At 39.6% G+C, this 24,099-nt stretch overlaps 1 protein-coding gene across 1 annotated transcript in view; it reads right to left on the bottom strand.

Annotated features, from left to right (window-relative positions):
* The window catches only part of LOC124795542 (nuclear pore complex protein Nup155), a 258,190-nt gene that overhangs the window by 76,849 nt on the left and 157,242 nt on the right, over positions 1 to 24,099 (bottom strand). Inside the window, 1 exon segment of the mRNA XM_047259615.1 lies at positions 11,000 to 11,077. Coding sequence (XP_047115571.1) covers positions 11,000 to 11,077 — 78 coding nt within the window.

Below are 24,099 nucleotides of genomic sequence, written 5' to 3'. Positions count from 1 at the left end.
AATTTGCTTTACCCTATCTGACAGATAGCACAACAAGGCATCCAAGTTTTCCAGAAATAAATGGAAGTTTCCTGAAGGAGACCTATACACTGACACAATCATAAAAGAGCTCTCCTTCAGTTTAAGTTGACAGGCACATGCTTCTATATTTTGCTCTAGACAAAACTTTTTTATATCTAAGCTTTCTACACAGTGATAACTTTTGACATATATGGCAACTCCTCCTCTCACCTTATTCTCTCTACTCATATGGGCAGCTAGTTTATAACCACTGATATTTACCTTTTCCATATCAGACACAATGTGATGCTCAGACAGGCATAATATATCTATTACATTATCAGATTCAATGTCATCTAAACAAACCAGGAGCTCATCTACTTTATTCTTCAATCCCGGAATATTTTGGTGAAAAATGGTAACATTATTTTTTACTTTACTTATGTGAGAATCTACTTTTTTCTTTAATCCACCAATATTTTGGTTAAATATGGTAACATTATTATTTACTTTCCTGGACCTCTTTAGCACCTGCCTGCCTGAACTTCTCATTGGACACTGATATTAGTCTAAAAAAGAGGTACATCCATGAGTACTAGTGTCCCCCCTTATGGATTTCGCTAACAACCCTGCCAGTTTACCCTTCCCTTTCCTATTGAGATGTAGGCCATGCCTTGTGAAATCCCCCCTATCAATAGCCTCAACAGGAACCAATCCAATGTCTGACAGAGTGGCCGCCCTAAGCAACTGATCCAACTCCATATTCACCCTCCTGACAGAGCGGTTCAACTGGGGCTGATCATGCTGCACAAAAGCAGGCACCAGCCCAACATTGGTATGGGTCGTTGCTGAGGCTATTTTCACCAGGTCACACTCAATACTGTGATATGGTGACTACCTGTGCAAAAGTCGTATCCGTCAGTTTCACTATGTCAATTTTTTCCCAAACCAGCTCTCCCATCACTCTCTTCTATTGTGGTTCCTGTGGCATAATTTTTGGAAACCAGTTCCTGCACACGGCGGGAAGAGCAGTTGCTTCATATGTATTCCATAAAAACAGCATGATAATAGCTAAGGAACTAAATACCAGAAAGCTCCCCCAAGATGCTCAGTTTATATCACTTGACATCATCAACCTTTACTCAAACATACCCATACAAGAAGCTGTAACAGTAATACAAAAGAACCTTATGAAACACAAGAAACTTTCATACACAGAACCTGTTGAATTTATGGAACTCCTTTAGCTAACCCTAAGTTACAGCTACTTCACTTTTAATGGCAACATATATTAACAACTAGATGGCCTAGCAATGGAATCATGTATATCTGGTACTATAGCTGACATATACATAAATCACTCAGGACAAAAATTATTTATCAGCCAAGAACCTTGCCTAAAGAAAATTGAATTTTATAGGAGATATGTAGATGACACACTACTGTTAGTGAAAGGGATGTGAAAGACATCACAGACATTCTAAATTACTTCAATAATCTACATGAGAAAATTAAATTTACAGTGGAACATGAACAAAATAAAAGCATCAACTTTCTGGATCTAAATATTACAAGACACAACAAAACATGCACATTCAAAATTCATAGGAAAAACACAATAACTGACACCACAACCCCTGCTACCTCATCTCACCCAAATATCCATAAAGAGGCAGCATATGAGTCAATGCTACACAGGGCAACTAAAATACCATTGAACCAAGAAAACATGCAACAAGAAATAGACACAGTGAAAAAGATTGCGGTTGCCAATGGATACAATGCTTCCATGGTTGACACAATCCTAAACAAAGTGAAGAAAGAGCCGGGTACAAACTGCACCACAGAAGAAAAAGTGAAAAACAAATGCATATCTAGTATCCCATACATTGACAATGTATCACAGAAGATTGCTAATATTTTCAAAAATCACAAAGTAAAAATTGGGTTTTCCTCATTTAATAAACTACAGCAAAAACTAATACACAATGTAAACTGTGGGCATGATCCAAACTCAAGACTCTGGAATATACAAGGTCACATGCCAGGAATGCTCCATGTTCTACCTACGACAGACAGGCCAAAATTTCAATACCAGGTACACAGAGCACATAAAACCCTACACACACAACAGACACACTACATCAACCATAGCAACACATGTACAGAATACAGGACACCCATTTGGAAAAATAGAGCAAAATGTCAAAGTACTTCACCAACTAAATAAAGGACATAAAAGGGATTTGCTAGAAGAACTGGAGATATGTTCACATAACAGACAATATGAAGATAAAATATTAAACAAAAAACTTTAAAGTGAATCAGTGAATTTCTTCAGATGTTTTGATAGTATAATTAAATAAAAATAGTAACACTTAGAAATAAGCACAATTGTAAAATAGACTTAAGTAAATTATGATCAAAATTGTTAAGGTACATAACCTCTGTACAAAAGCATATTATACTCCATGGAAGACCTATAATGTCATCTCTGTTGACTACTTTTAAGAACATTGTGTCACTGTTTTGTTTATGTAAAATGTTTGCAATGTTTAAAAGTGTACAGCAAGTTGTGTGTGATGTTTAGTGTGTGCGAGACTCTGCACAAATGGATCATAAGGAAACTGTAAGTACAAATTACTCTAAATTTCGCCACTAACTTCACAAAAAGATCGACAACCAACTAAAAATCGCATGTTTTCTTATACATTGCAGTAAAGTCAACGAAATGAAGCAGAATCTCACACATCAACAACATCACATAGGAATGACATAAGAAACGCAAAAAACACTTTAAAATGGGAATCATTTCCCGAAACGCGTTGTGCGGAAAATAAAGAAAATCGTGACTAGTAGCAGATGAGTTACTTATAAACAAACCTATTGTTTTCAGTCGCAGGCTTTCAGCACTGTTTATAATGGATCACATCAGATACATACATACATACATACATTGGTAATCCACTGAGCCCCAATTTACAAACAAATTTTATAGAGAGAACAGTTTTTCTGTCACGTGGAAGATGCAAGTGAGGATGAGGATAAGGATAAGAACACTAACTGAATGGCAATGTATTTAAGTTGTCAACTATCTCATAGCACAGGTATTCACAGCGATGGGCCTTCGTGCAGGAGCAGGAGCTTCACCCTCGACAACTGGACAAGGTCAATTTACATAACTTTCATGACAACAGTATCTGCATTAACAATGGTGAACAGACGAGTGTCAGATTAATGCACTGCAGGTTTGGTGCTAGTTGTATAGTAATTTTTTAAAATTTTTGTTGACATCTAAGTGTGTTGGAGTATATGACAAAGTAAGGGTGAAGACTGGCAAATTTAAAGTATACACTGTTTTATGGCTGCAAAATTACCACATGACACACCTATACTGCGGAACGATCTAAGTCGTCGTGGAACAAGATATCATATTGGCACATTTGTGATGAAAAACATTTGTATTAAAAATTTTATCAATAAGTCCCTACAACATCAAAGGGTTGTCCAGCTATAATTTTTATATTCACAATATAATCTAATAAAAGAAAATAAATAGAGCAAAAGCTCATAAATCGAGCAAGTACAATGGCAGGTTTAAATGACAGTTATAATATGAAAACTGTAGAACTTAGTCATGAGCTCACAGAAACAATTTACGAATTTTTGCATTTAAGGTGACAAAAGACAAGGATGGATGGGTATGACAAGAAGTAAATATAAGAGTAAGAATGGTCCGTCATGCTTTGGTAGTGTAAATAAGGTTTTCAGAGGCAAAATTCTAATACTACTTAAATGAAAAGTTTATCATCATTGCACGTTAACAGTTTTGACTGACAGCTAGCCAGTCAACAATGGAGGGGTGCTTGTTGCGAATTACTGGCTGAAACATGAAAACAAATTAATTTATAAAAGAACAGACTTACATAAATGATGTAATTATGACTGGAATAAAAATGGAGATGGGCAAGACATGTAAACAGGTAGGTAGATGGACAAGGATGTTCTTCGCTGGATTCCAAGACATAAAAAAATTGGATTGATGGGGGTTAAAGGGACCAAACTACAAGGTCATCAACCCCTCCATCCTACATGCATCAATCCAGGAATAGTCATCAGAGAGGAATAACACAGACGACAAATCCTGATGAATAGAGCTGCAACTGGGAATCAATAAACCGAAGAGAGAGAACCAAGTAGGAGAGAGAAAGGGGTGAGAAGGAGTAATGTGTGAAAGTTGCTCTGCCCAAAAAGCATCTGGAACCCCCATGTTAAGCAATGAGAGATGCACCCTATGCATCTGACCGGTATTACTTCATCAGGTTGCCCTCCATGGGGCAATCCAATTACTTCACCTTCTGTTACCATAAGAAAACTAACAATGTGGAGAAATTCATTAAATCTCAGGAAGACAAAGATGATGAGACATTAAAACACTGACAAATGTAGAAGAATAAATGGACCATGGAGCAAGTACAGCCATGGGGACCTATGGGTCAGAACAGGCAGCAGTGCATCCTTCCAGTCCCTCAAGTGTTCGATGAAGTCAATGTGCGGTACCTCAGAGTAAGTTGCATTAACTGCCTTCACAAGTAAAACATAAACCAAATCAGCCACTTTGGTGCTGTATGCTAGTACCAAAGGCAGTATGTCAGCAAGTTCAAGATTTCACCGTAAAGCAGCGAACTTAAGGCAGTCCAGTAGAATGCGGGCCACTGTCAAATGGGCACCACACTGACAATGGGAGGGATCCTCACATCATGCAATGTGGCTGTGTGTCAACCACCAAGTGTGGCCAATCTGAAGCTGACAGAATGGTAGACATGTTGTGAGAAGCACAAATTGAAGACTGCCGCAGGGTCGTAGTACCATTCACTGCCAGCAGTTTGTTCGGAGAAGCCAGGGCACATCATTCCGTGTTCCAGTCTATTATTAACTGACCAAAGGTCCAGTTCCAGTGCCTCATCTCCAAAGGCAGAATCTCGGAAGCTAACTTGGCCAACCAGTCAGCACGTTCATTCCCTGGGTCCTAACGTGACCAAGGGTCGAGACGAAGACTACCGACTGTCCAGCTTAATGGGGACAGCCACAACCAATGGGTGTCGGTAGGAGCACTGGGCAACGGACTGTAGACTACTCAAGGAGTCACTGCTTAGTTTAGTTTATTATGTCATGTTCCATAGATAATTTTCACATCTATTTTATTGATATGATATGGAACAAGTTAATTATTTACACACACGCACACACACACACACACACACACACACACACACACACACACACACACACACACACAAATAGTACTGATACTAATATTACTGAAATTTTTAGTTCTACACATGCAACTACATTTAGAGGCACTTTTTTTAATTTTTTAAACAATTTTGACCCAGAAACTTGTCCATGGAATACAAGGAGTTGTCCAAAAGAAATTATTTTAAGCTAGATTTGAAACTTGATCTGCTACCTGCCAGACACTTTATGTTGTTGAGCAAATGATCAAAGATTTTTGTTGCTGAATAATGTACTCCTTTTTGAGCAACTGACAGCTTCAGCAACGGATAGTAAAGGTCATTTTTCCCTCTAGTGTTGTACGTATGAGCATCACTGTTCTTCATGGATCGAGATGGATTATTTATAACGAATTTCATTAGCGAATATATGTACTCTAATGGTGCAGTTAAAATATGTAACTCCTTGAATAGGTGCCTACATGACATCCTTGAGTGAAAACCACTAATTATTCTCACTGCTCTCTTTTGTGCAATCAATACTTTATGTCTAAGCGGTGAGTTAGCCCAGAAAACTATTCCGTAAGACATTACTGAGTGGAAATATGCAAAGTACGTTAGGAGGCTGACCTGTTTATTACCAAGATTAGCGATTATACAAAGAGCAAAAGAGGCTGAACTTAATTGTTTGAGAAGTTCAGTAATATGCTTCTTTCAGTTCAGGTTGTCACCAATGTGAACACCCAAAAATTTGGAGAAATCTACCCTGTTGACTGAGCCCTGTTCATATGCTACATCAGTTATTGGTATGACTCTACTCTGTGTACACAACCGGATAAGTGAGTTTTTTCAAAACTAAGGGAGAGTCCATTTTCTGAGAACCACTTAATAATTCTTTGAAAGACATCCTTAACAATATCTTCAGCTGCTTTTTCTGGAATGGGATTTATTATAACACTCGAGTCATCTGCAGAAAGTACTAGCTCTGCTTGTCGAACATTAAGTGAGAGGTCATTCACATGAATAAGGAACCGCAGAGGACCCAAATGTGAACCCTGTGGGACTCCCTTTGTAATAACTCCCCATTCACTAGAATTTACCAGCCTCCCAACATTATTTGTGTTATTCAGCACAACATTTTGCTTTCTGTTCGTTAAGTATGATTCAAACCAGCTGTGTGTATAGCCTTCAATTCCTTAAAACCTGAGTTTTTCTAAGAGTGTAACATGATCCACACAGGCAAATGCCTTGCAAAGACCACAAAACATACCAACTGGCAATAATTTGTTATGAGGATAATCCCAAAGGTAAGGTCTCCTATTTTTTTGTTTATTTCTACAATGGTTTACATCAGTTTACAGCTTGAACATTTAGCTATTTTCCGACATAAACACCATTTCTGTCGATGCATTTTTGTAGACGTTGTGGCAGTTTTTGTATGCCAATGTCATACCAGCTCGCCGCCATGCCATTTAGAAAGTTATGGTCACCCGTGACAATTGAGTCCAGAAAGTTGTCCTGTTCAGCTGCAAGGTGGTGAAGAAATGCGCGCGAAGCATCAACTCGTTGCCGCATGTGGTCCTCAGTTAGCATGCATGGCACACATCTTGCGCACACCTTACGGTAGTTCAATGTATCCATTAAAATTCTGTGAGCACTGCTTCGGGAAACCTCAGGAACCAATGTGCACACATCATCCAGGGTGATCCGCTGATCTACACACACGCTTTGCTCAACCTTCAACACTGTCCCTCAGAAATTGATGGTGTCCCGCTCCTTTGTTCATCGTGAATTTCGGTCTGACCAACTGCAAACTCTCTACACTGCTTTCAAACACTTTTGACATCCATGCACGACTCACCATACACTTCCGTCAATTGGCGATGGATTTCAATCAGCGCAGTGCCCTTTGCATTCAAAAACCGAATAACTGCATGCAATTGGTGGTAACATCCAATGGGAGCTCCATTGTCAACGGCTGCCAAGCCAAGACTGAATGCCTCAGCACGTCATGCGCATGTTTACACACAGCACTCTTCATAACAGTGTGACCAACTGCCACACACAGTTCTGTACTTATAAAAAAAATAGGAGACCTTACTTTTGGGATTACCCTCATATTTAGGGCTTGTACTATTTGATGGGTAAATGCGTAGAGAGCATTCTCAGTCAAGTAACCCTTCCAGAATCCGAACTGTGACATGCTGAGTAAATTATTTTCACTTAAATGTACGACAACTCTTGGATACATAACTTTTTTGAGTATTTCAGAAAATGAGATTGGTCTACAATTATTTAAGTCACTCTTGTCCCCTTTCTTATGAAGAGTAAGATTAAGAAAGACTCACTGGTCCAAGAATGACTGTGACTGAGGACCCAATTGATGGCCATCAATTTAGCAGCGAGTACACTGGATCCATTCTGCATGCAGCATAGTTCACTGAACCTTTAGAGCTTTAAGAGTTTTCACATAAAGAAAGCTGGAGGCATGATTTTTCAGCATGCCTCTATGAAAACAGAACTTGTCAGCATACAAGCAGGGTGACACTGTAGATCCTACAACTGTGGCTAGACCATCAACAGCCTCTATGAAAAGGGGCACACACAGTAATGAGTCCTGTGGGACCCCATTCTCATGAAAACAGGATGTACAGTGGGAAGCACCAACATGAACTCTGAAAGTACAGTGAGATAAGAAGTTCCAGATATGGAGACCCCACTTGTCTAGGGTAAACGAGGATGTGGTGATGTCACTTGGCCTTTTATAAGTCAAAGAAGTCAGCAATAAGATGCTGTCATAGGGCAAAACATGTCCAGATAGCAGACTCCAGGCAGACCAAAATGTCAGCAGTAGAATGGGATTGGCAAAAACCACTCTGGGACGGAGCCAACAGAACTGGAGACTCTACAGTTGTTGGCTCACCATATGCTCAAGCAACCTGCAGAGAACATTAGTGACACTAGTTGGGCGATAGCTCTCCATCTCGAGGAGGTGTTACCTGTTTTGAGTACTGGGGCGATCACACTTTCTCACCACTGAAATGGGAACTTGTCATCGCTTCACATTCGGTTGAAATGGGCGAGGATGTGATATTGACAATCCCACCGCCAAACAAGAGCCATACGCCACACTGAAATGTGCGAGGGTACCAGTATCCAAGAGACAAAGATTGAGCTCTGCAAGCAAGTTTTCGATAACTTTGCGACTGCCAGTGGTCATGGTTCCACCCCACAAAGGGTTATGGGAATCGAGTAGTACTACTACTAGTAGTAGTAGTAGTAGTAGTAGTAGTAGTATGGTATTCTGCCTTACGCCAGGTCTTGTTATAGGTTAAGCCTCTTCCACTTTTGTCTGTCCATAGCTAGTCTTTCCATTTATGAAAATTTGTCTCCTTTTATATTGTCCAGCATTTGATATCTTCTTTTTCCTCTTCCCCTTTTTCCCTCCACCATTCCTTCTATTCCTTTCTTCAATAAACAGTCCCTCCTTAAACAATGTCCAATCCAGTTCAGTTTTCTCTTTCTGATAACTTTCAGCAAGTTTCTTTCTTCCTCAACTCTTCTTAATACTTCTTCATTCCTTCGTAATTGAAGTCACCCAGAATTAGGAAGAGTGGGGGAGCTAAGAAGTCAATGCAGGCAACGTGTTTTGACACAATCCACTATCAGGATGGAGATACACATTGTGTACGGTAAAATCCTCACATGGACAGCCATGACTGCCAAAGACATATCAAGTAGTACGTATTCACTGGAGACAGTTCAGAATGTACATGCAAACTTCATCCAGGACGCTTTTATAGTCAAGTGACTCTTAAAATAGACTGGCAGACACGGGTGGTAAGGGCCTACATTGCTGGGAACCATGTTTCCTACAGGGAAATGCAGAAAGCAGAATATACACTTGAGAGACACCTAAGCTCAGGCAGCTGGTGGAAAAGGCTGCTACAGTTCCACTGGAGAATCACACTATCAGTATCCTGTGGGAGCATGAAGGATATGGCATCAATATAGACTGGTTCTGAATCAGATTACGTGGGAGGATCTGTGGATGGAGAGGTGGAACACAAGAGAGAGGGGTGGGGGTCAGGTGTCATGAGGGCCACTGAAGTCTACTCCTTTGAGGACTTCTGTCCTCCTCCTCCTCCTCCTCCTCCTCCTCCTCCTCAGATAATCTGTCTTCCTCCTCTTCAGGCGATTTTAATGCCTGCAAGGACTAGTTTCAGGGATGGAGGAGGAACACCAAGTCCTACGACCAGCAGCCTGTGGCTCCTTCAGTCACTGGCTGGAATCTGGTTGCAGATCAGCAGAAATCTGGAAAGGGAGCATCCCTTACTGGTGAGAGATATTGGAGGAGGGTGATGTTTCTCTGGCTGATCGCTGGGACTCGACGTACCCAACAGATGTGTAGTCAACACTCCTGAAGTGAGTGTGTGGAGGGAAGTTGTATAAGGAGGGGTCCCAAACACCGGGGTTACGGGTTTAGACAAGTGGGAACAAGGGTCCAAGGTAGAAAGGAAAGAGTGAGTGTATTATACTAAAACATTGATGTGCAATTGATCTCCACAATCCCTAGAGATGGGGCTAGTATTACTACGCAAAGACATGTGCCTGGATCTCATGCATTTGAAGCACTACATTCTGAGGGGTTCATATGGTTTCATATCACATTGACCTTATCAGCAACGCTTTGCCTTGAACGACTACAATGAAGGCCCCAGTAAAAACCCTTGTCCTTTGGTCCCTGCTGGATACAACAGACAAAAAGCTCACCCCATTGGTTCAAACTGGCACATAACTCGTCATCTGCCTGTAAAAGAAGATGGCAGTGGGAGATAATCTGTTATGGTGGGCGGGTTGGGGGGGGGGGGGGGGGGGGTGACAGTTACAGGAACGTCACCCAGTTTGTCACAGGCAAGCAGCACTGATGAATGGGCATCGGATGCCATTTTAATCAGAATTTAACCACTCTTCTTTTTCGAGATCAATGCAACTTCCCCAACCCATCCTCAAGGTGTTCAACAAAGAATAACGGCTTTGTTGCCATAAAGGAACTCATGTCAGGCCTAGACCAAACTAAGTATTGATGGGAGTCTCTCTCCGTATCTCTTATCCCTATGTTACTCCCATTGTGTAGTCAGGCAAGGGAACATTTTGAGACCATCTCTCTCTGCATTGTAAGAATCTTTTCCTTCAAAAAAGACAGCTGGGGCAACAACAGTACAATTACTCAAGTAATGAATCATCTGACAGTTACCTAAACACATTGGCAACTGCCACATTGTTCTAAAAACTCCACTGGCCTGCCTTCACCATGGCAGATCTGGTACATGCTGGTAGAAGATTACAGCAATATGAAATAGTAACTTTCAACCATAGTACTGCTACAGCATTTTCTCAATTCTAGTTGCAGTGTTACATGTAGAAGCTCACTCTGAACGTTGTGGGCTACCAAACAGCCAGTGATTTGCTGTGCAGAGGAACCTAACACTGTGTTAATGTGTAATATGGACACACAAACACTACTTTTCCTATGGTTTTCATATCGCAAGTAAACTGCCTGAAGCATATTATTTCTCAAAACTGGATTTTAAGATATACTATTTTTATGCAATGAATCCTACAGAACTGACAGAATTATGATTAAATCTAATAACGGCAGTATCAGCCAACTTCGTTAGATCACATCTTGACCACTGATAAAGTTGTACTGTGTGAAGACAAATAACTATTTCATAACGGAAAAATGTAGTGACCAACAATACCTGCAGTGCTGCATGAAGTTTTGCGTCCTTTTCCTCCTTGTTCTGGATGTTTCTGGCACTAAGCAGCATTTCATAAGCCTGAAACAACATGAAACAATATAAAATAATAAGAACAATATAAATGTGCAATGTGTGTAATATAGATTCAACTCAAGAATGAAGCACTCCAATTACCTAAGGCATGAACAGAGTAACATCCCATTTCAATGTCAATTACTCTGAATGGGAAAGACTCTTACACCATTGGCATGTAGACACTACCAAATGAAAATTACCCACACTGTTACTCAAAACTGTATTCAGGTTTTACATGTGAAATTGCTTTCAGCAGTAAGTCATCAGCGTGAATTAAACATTGGGTGGGGAAATTACTCAACTAAATGTTACTAACAGAGCAGTCCGTTATTTGAGTTTTGATGTTTTGGACTAGTCACAATTCCAAGTAATTCATAGGGTTTGTGACTACAAAGAAGTCATGGCCTCTAAACATTTCTATCTATAAACTTTTGAGAAAAGTTCAAATTGTACCAAGCTCACTCACTTTGTTTTCATTATTTACAAAAGACTCAACTTCATTCTATTAACAGTATCATCAAAACAAAATGCTATGTCCTACAAAATAAATCATAATGAAACTCAATAACTATTTTTTCTGGAAGGCAAACCAGAATCCAGGATAAACCAACGTCGTCCCATTAATTCCTCCATTTTATACTGTCTGACATTAGACAGTAAGCACAATGTCCAATTTATGAAGAGACATTGTCGGTATCCTTGCTGAAATAACAGTCACACTTTTGCCGCCACCAATTCAGAAAAAAAACAAAATTTAAAACACTCAAGGGGCAGGGGAGAGGGGGGGGGGGGGGGGGACGTAGGATGGTAGAATTCGAATGTTTATATTTGCGCCAGAGATAGTCATACATGAAACAAAGGACTATTGATATTGACTTTCTCTGCTGCTGCTATCAACGTGTATTGTTTTGATCACTGATTTTGTTTGTTCTCTGTTTTGAAAGGCTTGCAGGGGTCTAGTGAAGCAGGGGATACAACCTGTCGGCTTTGACCAATGACGTTATACATTAGTCGTAGATAGTAATGTCTTCACTTCGAGGCATAAATAATAAAACAGTTCTGTGTTCCGGATAAGCGCTTTCATTGTACATTAAAATAATTATTCGTAATAATATTGAGGTAATTTGGAGTATTAGTTTGTTATTGTAGAACAACTTTTAGTGTCTTATTTTCGTTTATAGAAATGGATTTGTCTGTTTGTGGGTATGTAATTTTCGTTACTGTCTGTCTAGGCGAGCTTCGGTTATTCCTCGATATTTCTGTGTGGTAAGTTCACTTTTCCATTTGCTTCTTTTACCGTATTTCACAATTTTGACATATTTCACTGTTTTATTCCACCAATATGTGTATTTTCGTGTTGTGAAGTGTGTAATAGAAATTTCTCAGCTGTCGATCTTCTTTTGTTTCCCAGCACTAGTATCAGTACGACATTTTGGAAATGTACTTGCTATATTACAGGCGAAACCCACGACACAACTAAAATTTGTATCCCGTCCTTCACTTCGCCTTTACACTGACACTATATATGTCAACTGGCGAGCAAGATACAAATGTTGCGTATAGCTATATAGCTCAAGTAACAAATGGGATACTATTAGCGTCCAAGGCAACAAGAAAACTGTACCCCATAGTAAAGTACGGGATGCAAATTGTACATGTGTCGTCTTCTTGTCTCTGTGTAGTTCAATTGAGGTACAGGTTGCAAATGTAACGTACGTCTATTTCCACCTTTTCGTTACCAGTGTACATATATCGAGGTCAACGGCAGTCTGGTATACATATATTACATACGTAGGTCCTTCTGTCGTCAGTAGTACTGATATGTACGTAAGAAAAGACTGTTAGTAATAGCAGAGACGAGATAAACAACACATCTACAATTTGTATCCCGTGTACCACTTAGGGTTTACTGAAGCGGAGGATACATTGTTCAAGTGAAGAACAGGACAGTAATGCTAGTGAAAATGAAGAAATCGACTTACGACAAACTCTTATTCCGTACTGTACTTAAGCAACACACTTCAAATGAGCTTTCAATTTCTATCGGGTGCTTCATTTACGGTTTAGTGAAGCAGCGGATACATAGTTCAAGTGAACAACAGGACAGCAATGCTAGTTGAAAGTAAGAAATCGACTTACGCTGAACTTGTATCCCGTACTGCACTTAAGCAATACAGTTCGAAAGAGTTTCGAGATACAACTGACATACATGTAACGTGATGTATTCTTTGCTAGTAATATATTTCATTCATTTCTTTCCATTGTATTTTGTGGAGAAATACTAAGATAGAAACGCGCGATATCGTTAACGTGAAAATACTACTGGCCCCTATAAATGTGAAGTACAGCTTTTCTCTCTTGCATTCCTTCGTTTCTGGACATTCTTCTCAGCTTTGTCATCTTTGTAATACATGATCTCTGGCGAATTCTGACGTCATTGGTCAAAGCCGACAGATTGTATCCCCTACTAAACTAGACCTGGCTTGCAGTGTGGTGTTGAGAATTTCAAAACGATTTTCATTTGGCTGCATTGTTTTGAGTTCGTTTGTGGCATATTATCACACAAGATGCCTAGAATTCTTTGCTTCAACTGTAAACAACATCACCAGGGCAAAGGATACACAGTAAAGGATGCTACAACAAATGTTGCTCCAGTGGCTCAAACTGCAACCTCTCAGAGCCGGCGAACAAACCATTGCAGAGTGCTTCAAGAAGGAACTTGTTTTTGGTACTAATGAAAATGGAGGCTGTGAATCAGAAGTTTCGTGCAATATGTTGTTAACATACTGTAACAGTTAATATTGGACAATGTCATGTGCAAGCATTGCTTTGGTGTGCAGTGTGTTTCTGTGGTTGAAGATGAGTGTGTCAGGAAAGGCCTTGCTACGAACTTATCTGTGATATGCAGCGAGTGTAATGTTGGTGCATCTTGCATGACATCTAAAATCATAAACAAAGGTTATGATGTGAATTTGAGGGAAGCAAATGGCATGCGCTGTGTTGGTAAGGGACAGAAGGCAGCAAGAACACTTTGTGCAGCGATGAATCTTCCACGCCCTCAATTTGAGAGATATTATGGATTACTGCTTGGGGCTGTAAAAGAAGTTGCAGAATCATCAATGGAAAGTGCTGCAGAAGAATCTATTATCGAAAATGATGGTGACAGGGACATAGTGGTCGCTTTTGGTGGTACTTGACAAAAAAGAGGGCACACTTCACTTCATTGAACAGTGTTGTTACAACAACATCTGTTGACACTGGCAAAGTACTAGATGTTGGAAGTGTTGAGCAAATTTTGTCATAGTTGTGTGAAAGGGATTCCTCATCATGAATGTGATATGAACTATAAAGGCTCAAGTGGAGGTATGGAGATGCAGGGAGTTGTTAGCTTGTTCACCAAATCTGTTGCCTCCCACGGCCTGCGATATGCAAAGTACCTTGGTGATTGTGATAGTAAAGCGTCCCTTGAGGTTCAAAAATGTGCTCCATATGGATCTGAGACTATTGTGCAGAAGTTAGAATGTGTGAGACATGCAGAGAAAAGACTTGGCATTAGGCTTAGAAAGCTGAGACAAGATTTGTCAAGCAAAAAATTATCTGATGGGAACGGAATAAAAGGGAGAGGGCAACTGATGGATGCAAAAATTAACAAGCTACAGACATATTATGGCTTGGCAACAAGATGTAACATAGGGGACACAAAAAATATGAAGCAAGCAGTTATGGCCTTATACTTCCACAAAATGTCCACAGACAATAATCCTATCCGCAACGTGTGCCCAAAAAGGAAGTGAATCATGGTGTGGCTACCAAAGATCAATTGCTGGTGGTCAAGAGTATCATCACAGGAATTCCCTACCAACTGCTGTAATGAAAGCCATCAATCCTATATTCAGGGACTTTGCATACCCAAAACCCAAATGAAAGTTTTAACCAATGTGTATGGGAAATATTGACAAAAACTATTTTTGTGGGAAGAAACACACTTGCTATTGGTGTTTACGATGCAGTTTCATGTTTTAATGATGATGTGCAAAGCAGGAAATACGTTTTAGAGAAAATGGGAATTAAGTCCAAAGTGAACTGCATCAAAGCTTTGTACGCAATCGACAGAGAGCGTGTAATAAAAGCAGATAAATCATTTTTGCAGGTGATAAAATCAAGAAGAGTGCATCACAGGAATGTAAAAAGAAAATGAAAAAGAACTTGCTTATGCTGCTGGATAGTTCTAAAAGAATGCCAAATACAGCCATTTTCCGCAAAACACAGATTTCTGTACTTAGGTACATGTAACATCCAATTTGAATATCCTATTACTTTCAAACTTGGTACAGTTATTGAACACAAACTCTTTAATGCAAAACTCTAGAATTTTCCATCTATTAAAACTGAGGTAAAAATTGAGGTGATAAACTATAAAATTTGAGTTTTTTCTAAATATAAAGTTTAAAATGTAACAGCTCACTCATTTTTTCATAAATTAAATAAACTCTACAGTGTTTCACACCTATTAGTGTGGTTTGTATGCTGTGCAAAATTCATCGAAGAATCTCTCTTTCTTATGAAGAAAATTGTACCTATGGCAACAAATGCAGCGATTAGTAAGTGAAAATACTGATGAAATTTCACATGGGGGAAAAAAATAAAATAAAAATAATAATAATTGTTATTTTTTTGAACTTCCACTGCTATGGGCGTGAACCCTGAAACCTTCCTGGTCATGCTGACAAAGTTTTTTGAATTTGTAGAAGTATAGACAGTGGAAATTATAATGTCCTGTGGTGCCTCTCCTGCTCCAAGTTGGTCCGTTTGACATCCTACCCCGCTTTAAGCCAGTCCAGCATTTGAGGCTCAATAGTCTGTCCTAAATTCTGTGATTGCGCTTACTTATTTGGTATCTATTGGGCTGTTATAAAATACAACTGCTTTAAAACCAGGACTCAAATTTATTCACTTATTGCCAATACCATTTACCTACCCACAAATTAAACTTTGCATTTACAGTGGAAATCTGTAATTTCCTAGCCGCGGAGTACACTGTCATGCTTTGTACTTTTCAGTACCGAGTTACAGTGCTGGTTAAGTACCTACAGTCTCTTGTGTCTCAGATACATTTCAACGTGCAAACAAGAAATCTTTCCATTCTGTTTTAACATATAGCTGCAAGAAAAGAAAAAAATCTTAAATGTGTTTATTCCTCCCCCCCCCCCTCCTCATTCTCTCTCTCTCTCTCTCTCTCTCTCTCTCTCTCTCTCTCTCTCTCTCTCTCTCACACACACACACACGCACACACGCGCGCACGCGCGCACGCGCGCACGCGCGCGCACGCGCGCGCGCTCGCTCACACGCACGCTCGCTCACACATACACACAGTGGTACACTGATGGAAATGTTAAGTGCTGCGTTACAAACACCAAACACGAAGATTACCAAATTTATACCTCAGGATTTCCATGCCTGTAGCATTATGCTGACTAAAATTTCAACCTGAGGCTAGCTTATTTTCAGTAAATTAAAAAGAATTCCTACACGTGAAGAATGGGGTGAGTAAATTATGACCACTGGATGTGTAATCTTACATGAACTGTTCAGGTGGAAATCACAACACATCATGCCCACAGGATGTAAACATGCAATTTATCACTGTCCGAAAGGTCAAATCACTGGCATGAGCGATACAAGAGTGTCAGATCAACACATCACACAGAAAATTGGCTGTAGTGCAATGACTACCAAATGAATGGTGATGAAGTGCTCAGGATGACAATGTGGCAAGAATATTAGGCAGGGTTCCTTCCAAAAGGATTGCACCACAAGATAATCGGAGGGTTGTTCAACTGGCAACGATGAGAAAGCAAATGAGAACAGCTGAAATCAGGGCAGAGGTAATAGGCTATGCCTTCGCGAACAGCTGGGGACAGATCCCTGGAAGATGGGTTGGGATATTGAGTTGCCACAAGTCATTTACTCCTGACGCGATACCATACCATAGACAAGTGAGACTTGAATTGTGTGGAGCCAGTGTCAACTGAGACACTGAGTGTCATTCTATGGTGTTCAGTGATGAATCTCACTTCTGTTTGTGGCAGTCAGATAGACACAGTGCCCACAGATGACCAGGTGAATGGTTACAGGAAGCAACAATTATGTAGACCCATATTTCTGCAACCATACCATGGAGAGGTATTCGGTATGGCAACAGTACTGATATGGTAACTGTTTAAGAGAATACTCACAAGTACAAGAGCAAGAATTTTATAATGTGCTCACACACACACACACACACACACACACACACACACACACACACACACACGCGCCACTTACTGTGGCCACAGGGCAGTGTATTTGGGTGTGAATAGTATGTACTATTGCTAGAAAAATAACCAGTGTTTGAAAAGCTTTTGTGAATGCTGTTTTCTGTTGCGTGTTTTCGCGCTCCACACATCAAACCGCTGTAGGTCAGTACTTAAATATGCAGAAATTCTCACAGTTCGATTACATAAATGGTGATAACTTTTCCAGAAAGTCTTAGCTGTGAAATTCCTAGCAATACTCATCCAGACCAACTTTAGGTTAAATTACCGAGTATTACCCTTCCACAATTTTGATTCCAATAGTCCATTGTTTATAGTTACATAGACCACACAGTATATCAGTAAATTCATGAATGAGCAGCCCTCTTCATGGGGAAAGTGACATGTACTGGAAAACCACGCAACTGTCAAACAGCGCACCATGAATCTGTTGCCCATTTCCTGTCATGCAGTGTGTGGTGATTTATGTCGCTTCTGTTTGTGTGACATTATTTACCATTGTCAGTCAGTATATCCAGTGATACGCTTCATTATTCAGAAGTGATGGATAAGCATACTACATCACAAGAAAATGTGGACCATACAAACAAGAGGTGTTTGCAGAGTACAGAGCATTTAGTCATCTCTAATGTAATTACAGCTTATATAAGCCTTGCCACAACAGAATGCATGAGAAAGTAATGTGAAAATAGATCACATGGTTTATTGGAATTACCAAGTAAGAGCACTAAGAAGTTTGGGAGGAAATCCATCTACATCTAAATATTCCACAAGCCACCATACGGCGCACGGCGGAGGGTGAAAATTATGTTGGGGCAGTTGAACCATTCTGCAATCAGCTACAATGCTTGTTCTTTTCAATTGTTTTCCTACAAAAGAACATCGCCTTCACTCCAGGGATCCCCATTTGAGTTCCAGAGCATCTCCTTAACACTAGCATGTTGTTCGACGAATCTACCGGTAAGAAATTTAGCAGACCACCTGTGCATAGCTTCAATTTCTTCCTTCATTCTGTCCTAGTGCATACCCCGAAAACTCAAGTAATACTCAATAATAGGTCGTACTAGCATCCTATAAGCAGTCACCTTTACAGATGAACCAGTCTGTCCTAAAATTCTGCCAATGAACTGCAGTCTACCATTTTCCTTCCATACCACAATCCTCACATGCTGATTCCATTTCATATCACTTGCAATGTTACTCCAAGATATTTAACAGACATGACTGTTGAGCACTACTAATACTGTATTCAAACATTACAAACTTGTTTTTCCTGCTCATCCGCATTAACTTACATTTGTCTACATTTAGAGCCAGCTGCCAATCATCATATCAACTGAAATTTTGTCTAAGTCAGCTTGTATCACCCTACAGTCACTCAACTTTGACGCTTTCCTGAACACCACAGCAAACAATTGCCGATTGCTGCCCACTCTGTCCATCAGATCATTTATATGTATAGAAAATAACAGTTATCTGATAACACTTCCCTGGGACACACTTGGTGATACCCGTGTCTCTGATGAACATTTGCCATTAATGACAACATACTGGGTTCTATTACTTAAGAAGTCTTCGACTCAATGTTATAGAGAGCTCTGGAAAAATCAGCAATTTTATGGCCGATAAAAGACTCATGTAAATCAAGAAGTTCATTTAGATGTTTTGCACAGGATGTTGCGTGAAATGTGACTTTTTTGCTGTGACCAGAAAAATTTGCAGCTTGCATACAACTATAGATGCAAATTCTGCCTTAAAATTCAAACATGCAAAAATCACCTAATAGATGATATTTTATAGCGAATTGTATTCAGATGAACTTTTTTTTCCCTTCCCAGATAGCTGAAAACACTATTTTCTGCATAAAAATACCAAAAATGTAACGAATTTTGGTTACTGATATTGCATATCAACTGGTGAAGATAATGTGCATAAAAATGTGTTTGCAAAATAACAAGTGTACAAATGCAACAATGTATCAGTGTGCTTGATGCTCTGGTGCCATGCCAACTGTGGGCGGTTGAATGGTCTGTACAAGACACATTCCGCATAATGCAATGTAGTACTCAGCTTTGGGACCTTGCACTTTCAGACCAAAATAACGCGTACATTTAATGTAGACACTATTAATGCGGTAGTTTTAGGTGACGGGTATTCTGAACTGTGATTGCATCAAATACTGCTAGATTCATTAACAAGTGTCCAAAACTCCCTCGTGCCAGTTTGTATTACTTTATTTTTTTTCCACAAGATTATGGACTGTCTGTCTGGTCACTGAACTGTTTGTTCTCTTTCTTTAGCCTTGGCAACTGTCATATTATACATCACCCACAGAATATGAGTCACGTGGTAAGAAAACATTACTTTGCCGATAAATGTGATGAATAGTGAGAGCAGGTGAGATACTACATAGACATCTCACAGAAATGAAAACAACAAATAAACGGGCATGAACAATGTTACAACATAGGAATTCAAGAGTCAAAACTTCCAAACCAAATGCAACTTCATTAACGTTGGAAACATGTTTTGTCGGAGCACAGGGAAAACTGTTGAGTTCATTTGTTGCAGCTTATGTGAAACTGTTATGTTTTTATCATTTCTTTGGGAGTGATCACATTCACATTAACACCTGAATCGGGCGAGAAGGCATATCTCACTCACTCACCAGGTGTACAAGTTACGTGCGTCGATTAAATTCATGTGAGACACATGCTGTCACTGATGCCTTGTATGACACCAGATGTGTTTTCTCGTGGAGGATTCAGTTGACTGGTCACTTTGTCACCAAACTTTTGCAGTTCCCATTTGAAAGCCACTTCATTTTGGCTATTAAATGAGTTGTTGTGCAGAATTTACTTTCATTATAGGTCTCTTCCTTACACCCCGCTGTTGCAGACTGATGTTACACCAGGACAAAAAACATAAATTTTAATGCAACAAATAGGTACTTCAATGTGATGGACAGCTCATAATTGTGTGTTTGTGTGTGTGTGCGCGCGTGTGTGTGTATAGGGGGACACGATGGAACCGTCATCGCTTAACGAAGACGTCATGGCTCTTGCTCAACGAAGACGTCATGGCTCTTCGCCTCTGCTCAATATTGCACTTCTTGAGCTTGGATTGGACCATTCACTGTTTCTAATTTGCCTTTTTTTCCTTCCCTTCTTCACAGTTTAGTACACGTCCTTCCTGTTTTCATGCTCGATCTGTATTCAGTTTTTGACAGGAGCTCATGCCACTAAATCTGAGGGGGTTACGATAGGGAATTTCCCGTGTGAGAATCTGAAGGGCCTAAAGCACATGATTGTGAGACTATAACATTTATTTATGCTTCTGAAATCTGTTCGTCTTGTTGTGAGTCACCATTATCTGTGCTGTAGGCCTTTCACGAAAAGCTGTATCACTGGTTTCTCTGATGTTCACTTAAATGTGGAATCAACGTCTGTGTACTTTAGGCTCTTATGGTTCTCAGTGACTCATTTGTATTCTAGTCAAACGACCATGGCGGTAGACATTAGTACTCGAGTTTAATCATTTCCACAAATGGCACTTTGTGTTTTGAGGTGGTTGTTTACTATGCAGGACTTCGCTATTATGTGAACTGTAAACATGAACTATGTTGAATATGTTTTAAATACTACCAGAAAAGTTAAGTTGTGAGGACAGCTCATGAGTCCTGCTTATGTAATTCAGTTGGTAGTACACTTGCCCGCAAAAGGCAAATATCCCAAGTTTGAGTCCCGGTCCTGCACACAGCTTTAATCTGCCAGGAATTTTCTTATCAGTGCACATTCCGTTGCAGAGTGAAAATCTCATTCTGGGAACAGAAAAGTAAATTACCAGTGAAAGTTTGCCACAAAGGAACTAAGGCCTTCGAGAACAGATCCTTTGATTGAGACAGAAACGAAATCAAATAACTGTGACTACAAGCGAACATTTAATAAGGAAGTGCACAGTTAGCACAAGTAGTTGTATGGGTACAGCATAAGAATATCTGATTTTGAGCCCGGAAGTAAATGCGTGAACTAATCCATCTGTTAGAGATCTTTCATATTTGCCCGAAAAAAATGGGAAAGCACAAAAGCTCCCATTTATGCAAAAATGTGAAATGGAGAGCTGCGAAGGCTTACAAATTATTTTGTTATTGCCCTCAGCTATACTTTATTGAGAGAGAGAGAGAGAGAGAGAGAGAGAGAGAGAGAGAGAGAGAGAGAGAGAGAGAGAGATAAAAAAAAATTTTCTTCTTTTTCTTTCGTCAGATAAGTCACGCAAATAGTAATAGTAATAATAATAATACTGTTTCTGTTATTATTATTGGTAGTGGCTGTAGTTGTAAAAACTTGTTGGTATGCGTAACTGTTATACAGCGAATGCTATTTCACACACTCAACTTTTTCTGAATCTAAAAATTTGTGAACACTCAAATTATATTCTTATGTGCTCCCACTGGGAAATTTGCTTTTCAGAAAGAACTTTATTTATTAGTCTATATCAATGTTATCCACTTACAACATTCCCCATCACATACAGTACCCTTACGATAGTACTTCTTTCCAATTTATGAAATAAATTCCGGAACTCTCATCCTTAGGATAGCTTTTAGTTCTCTCAGCAATGGATTTGTAATCTCACCTATTTTTGTAAAACAATTGTCCTTCAAGTTTTTCTTTATTTCTGGGAACATAAAAAACTAACAAGGGGCAGATAATGAAGCCAGGATAATCATTACAGTATTGCTTTTGGTCAAAATTTCATGACCAAGCAACAAAGTGCAAGCAGGAGAATTATCGGAGTGCGAAAACCTTTAACCATTCCACCACAGGTCTGGACTTACTTATTTTCAGATTGCTTCACTCAAACATCATTAAAATTTTAAGTGGTACTCTTTATTGATCATTTCACCTTGTGGCAAGGACTCATAGTGCACTATGCCATTAAAATCTAAGAACACAGTGAGCATAACCTTCTCATCTGACTGCACTTACTGAATTTTTTTTTCAGTCTAGGTAGTTCAGAGCAATTCCACTAGGACAACTGAGCCTTACCTTAAAATTCACATCAGTAAATCCGTGTTTTATCACTGTTATGACTCGCCTCAGTAATTCTGCATTGTTTTTGACTTCACCCTGGACAACCTGCATTGGTTACAATTTTTTTCCGAAATCCAGTAATTTTCGAAAAAATTTACTCAAAAAATCTGAACTATTTCATGGAATAAGCCATCTGATATGCCAACATCATCAATGACTTCTCCGACTGTGATTCAACAATCACTGACAGTAACTTCTTTCACTTTCTCTGCTGTTTCATCAGTTGATGTGCTGGGGCATCCAGGGTGCTGGTCATCTTCCAATTTCATGACCTCCTTTGAAATACTTATGACACTTTTTTTACTCATAGTAGACTCCCCAAACGCAATATTTAACATTTACAGAACTTTGATATACTTTATTCCATTCTTACAGCAAATTTTAATATAGATTCTCAAACAAATACTCACCAATGCTATCAAAACATATTTAATCTTCTCAACAGCTGACAAGAGTAAATATCTGATATGGCTAACATTTTACAGATACTTTTCAGATGTTTCCCAATTCAATGACAAAAACTGGCCTAACACAACAGGCAAAATTATGAAGGGTCTATTACATTTTTGAACACTCTTAGTAGAGTAAGATTTGTTGCATTTCAAAGCAGCTCATCGAAGGAGACTTCTACTTCTCCATGCAAAAAACACAAGAGTGGGCCTTAAAATCTACGGAATAACTGCACTATATTGTGTTGAAAATCCTATCAGAATATATACATTGGTTTAAAAAGAGATAGTGAACAAATATGCTTTCAGATGAAGAAGCAATCTATTCTACATCTGCAACAGATATATGAATACAGAAGCTCTCCTGCGAAACTTGCGGAACTAGCACTCTTGAAAGAAAGGATACTGCGGAGACATGGCCTAGCCACAGACTGGGGGATGTTTCCAGAATGAGATTTTCACTCTGCAGCGGAGTGAGTGCTGATATGAAACTTCCTGGCAGATTAAAACTGTGTGCCGGACCGAGTCTTTAACTCGGGACCTTTGCCTTTCGCGGGCAAGTGCTCTACCAACTGAGCTGTAAAGTTTGGAAGGTAGGAGATGAGGTACTGGCAGAAGTGAAGCCGTGAGGACGGGGCACGAGTCGTGCTTGGGTACCTTAGTTGGTAGAGCACTTGCCCACGAAAGGCAAAGGTCCCGAGTTCGAGTCTCAGTCCGGCACACAGTTTTAATCTGCCAGGAAGTTTCATATCAGCGCACACTCCGCTGCAGAGTGAAAATCTCATTCAAGTGATACCTCACGTACAGATATCACATGATAGTTTGCATATGGCAGTTTTGTGCAAGATTATGTGGTAATAACACACTTGACCACTTCACCCAAATGATTGCCCTTTTTCTCACCTTCCATAACTTACGAAAACCAAACTGTTACTGTAAATCTGACAAATCTTATACACCTTAAGAATGCAAAAATCAAGAGCTGGTCATATCAAATGCTGCTAAACTGTCAAATTCATCTGTCCCTTTCCCATGTTGCTGAAGTAGTATCTGGCATTCTCATAGAAGAACAGACACATACCACAGCACGATTTTCTGTCCTGTGCCCCTTTCTAATTTTTCTGTAGTTTAGTTATAGAATCAACAATGTCAATCTTTCTGACAAT

Source organism: Schistocerca piceifrons, chromosome 4 (genome assembly GCF_021461385.2).
Source record: "Schistocerca piceifrons isolate TAMUIC-IGC-003096 chromosome 4, iqSchPice1.1, whole genome shotgun sequence".
Taxonomy (NCBI): Eukaryota; Metazoa; Arthropoda; class Insecta; order Orthoptera; family Acrididae; genus Schistocerca; species Schistocerca piceifrons.
The sequence above is the reverse complement of the archived record's forward strand: the minus strand, read 5'-3'. Positions and strand labels throughout refer to the sequence as shown.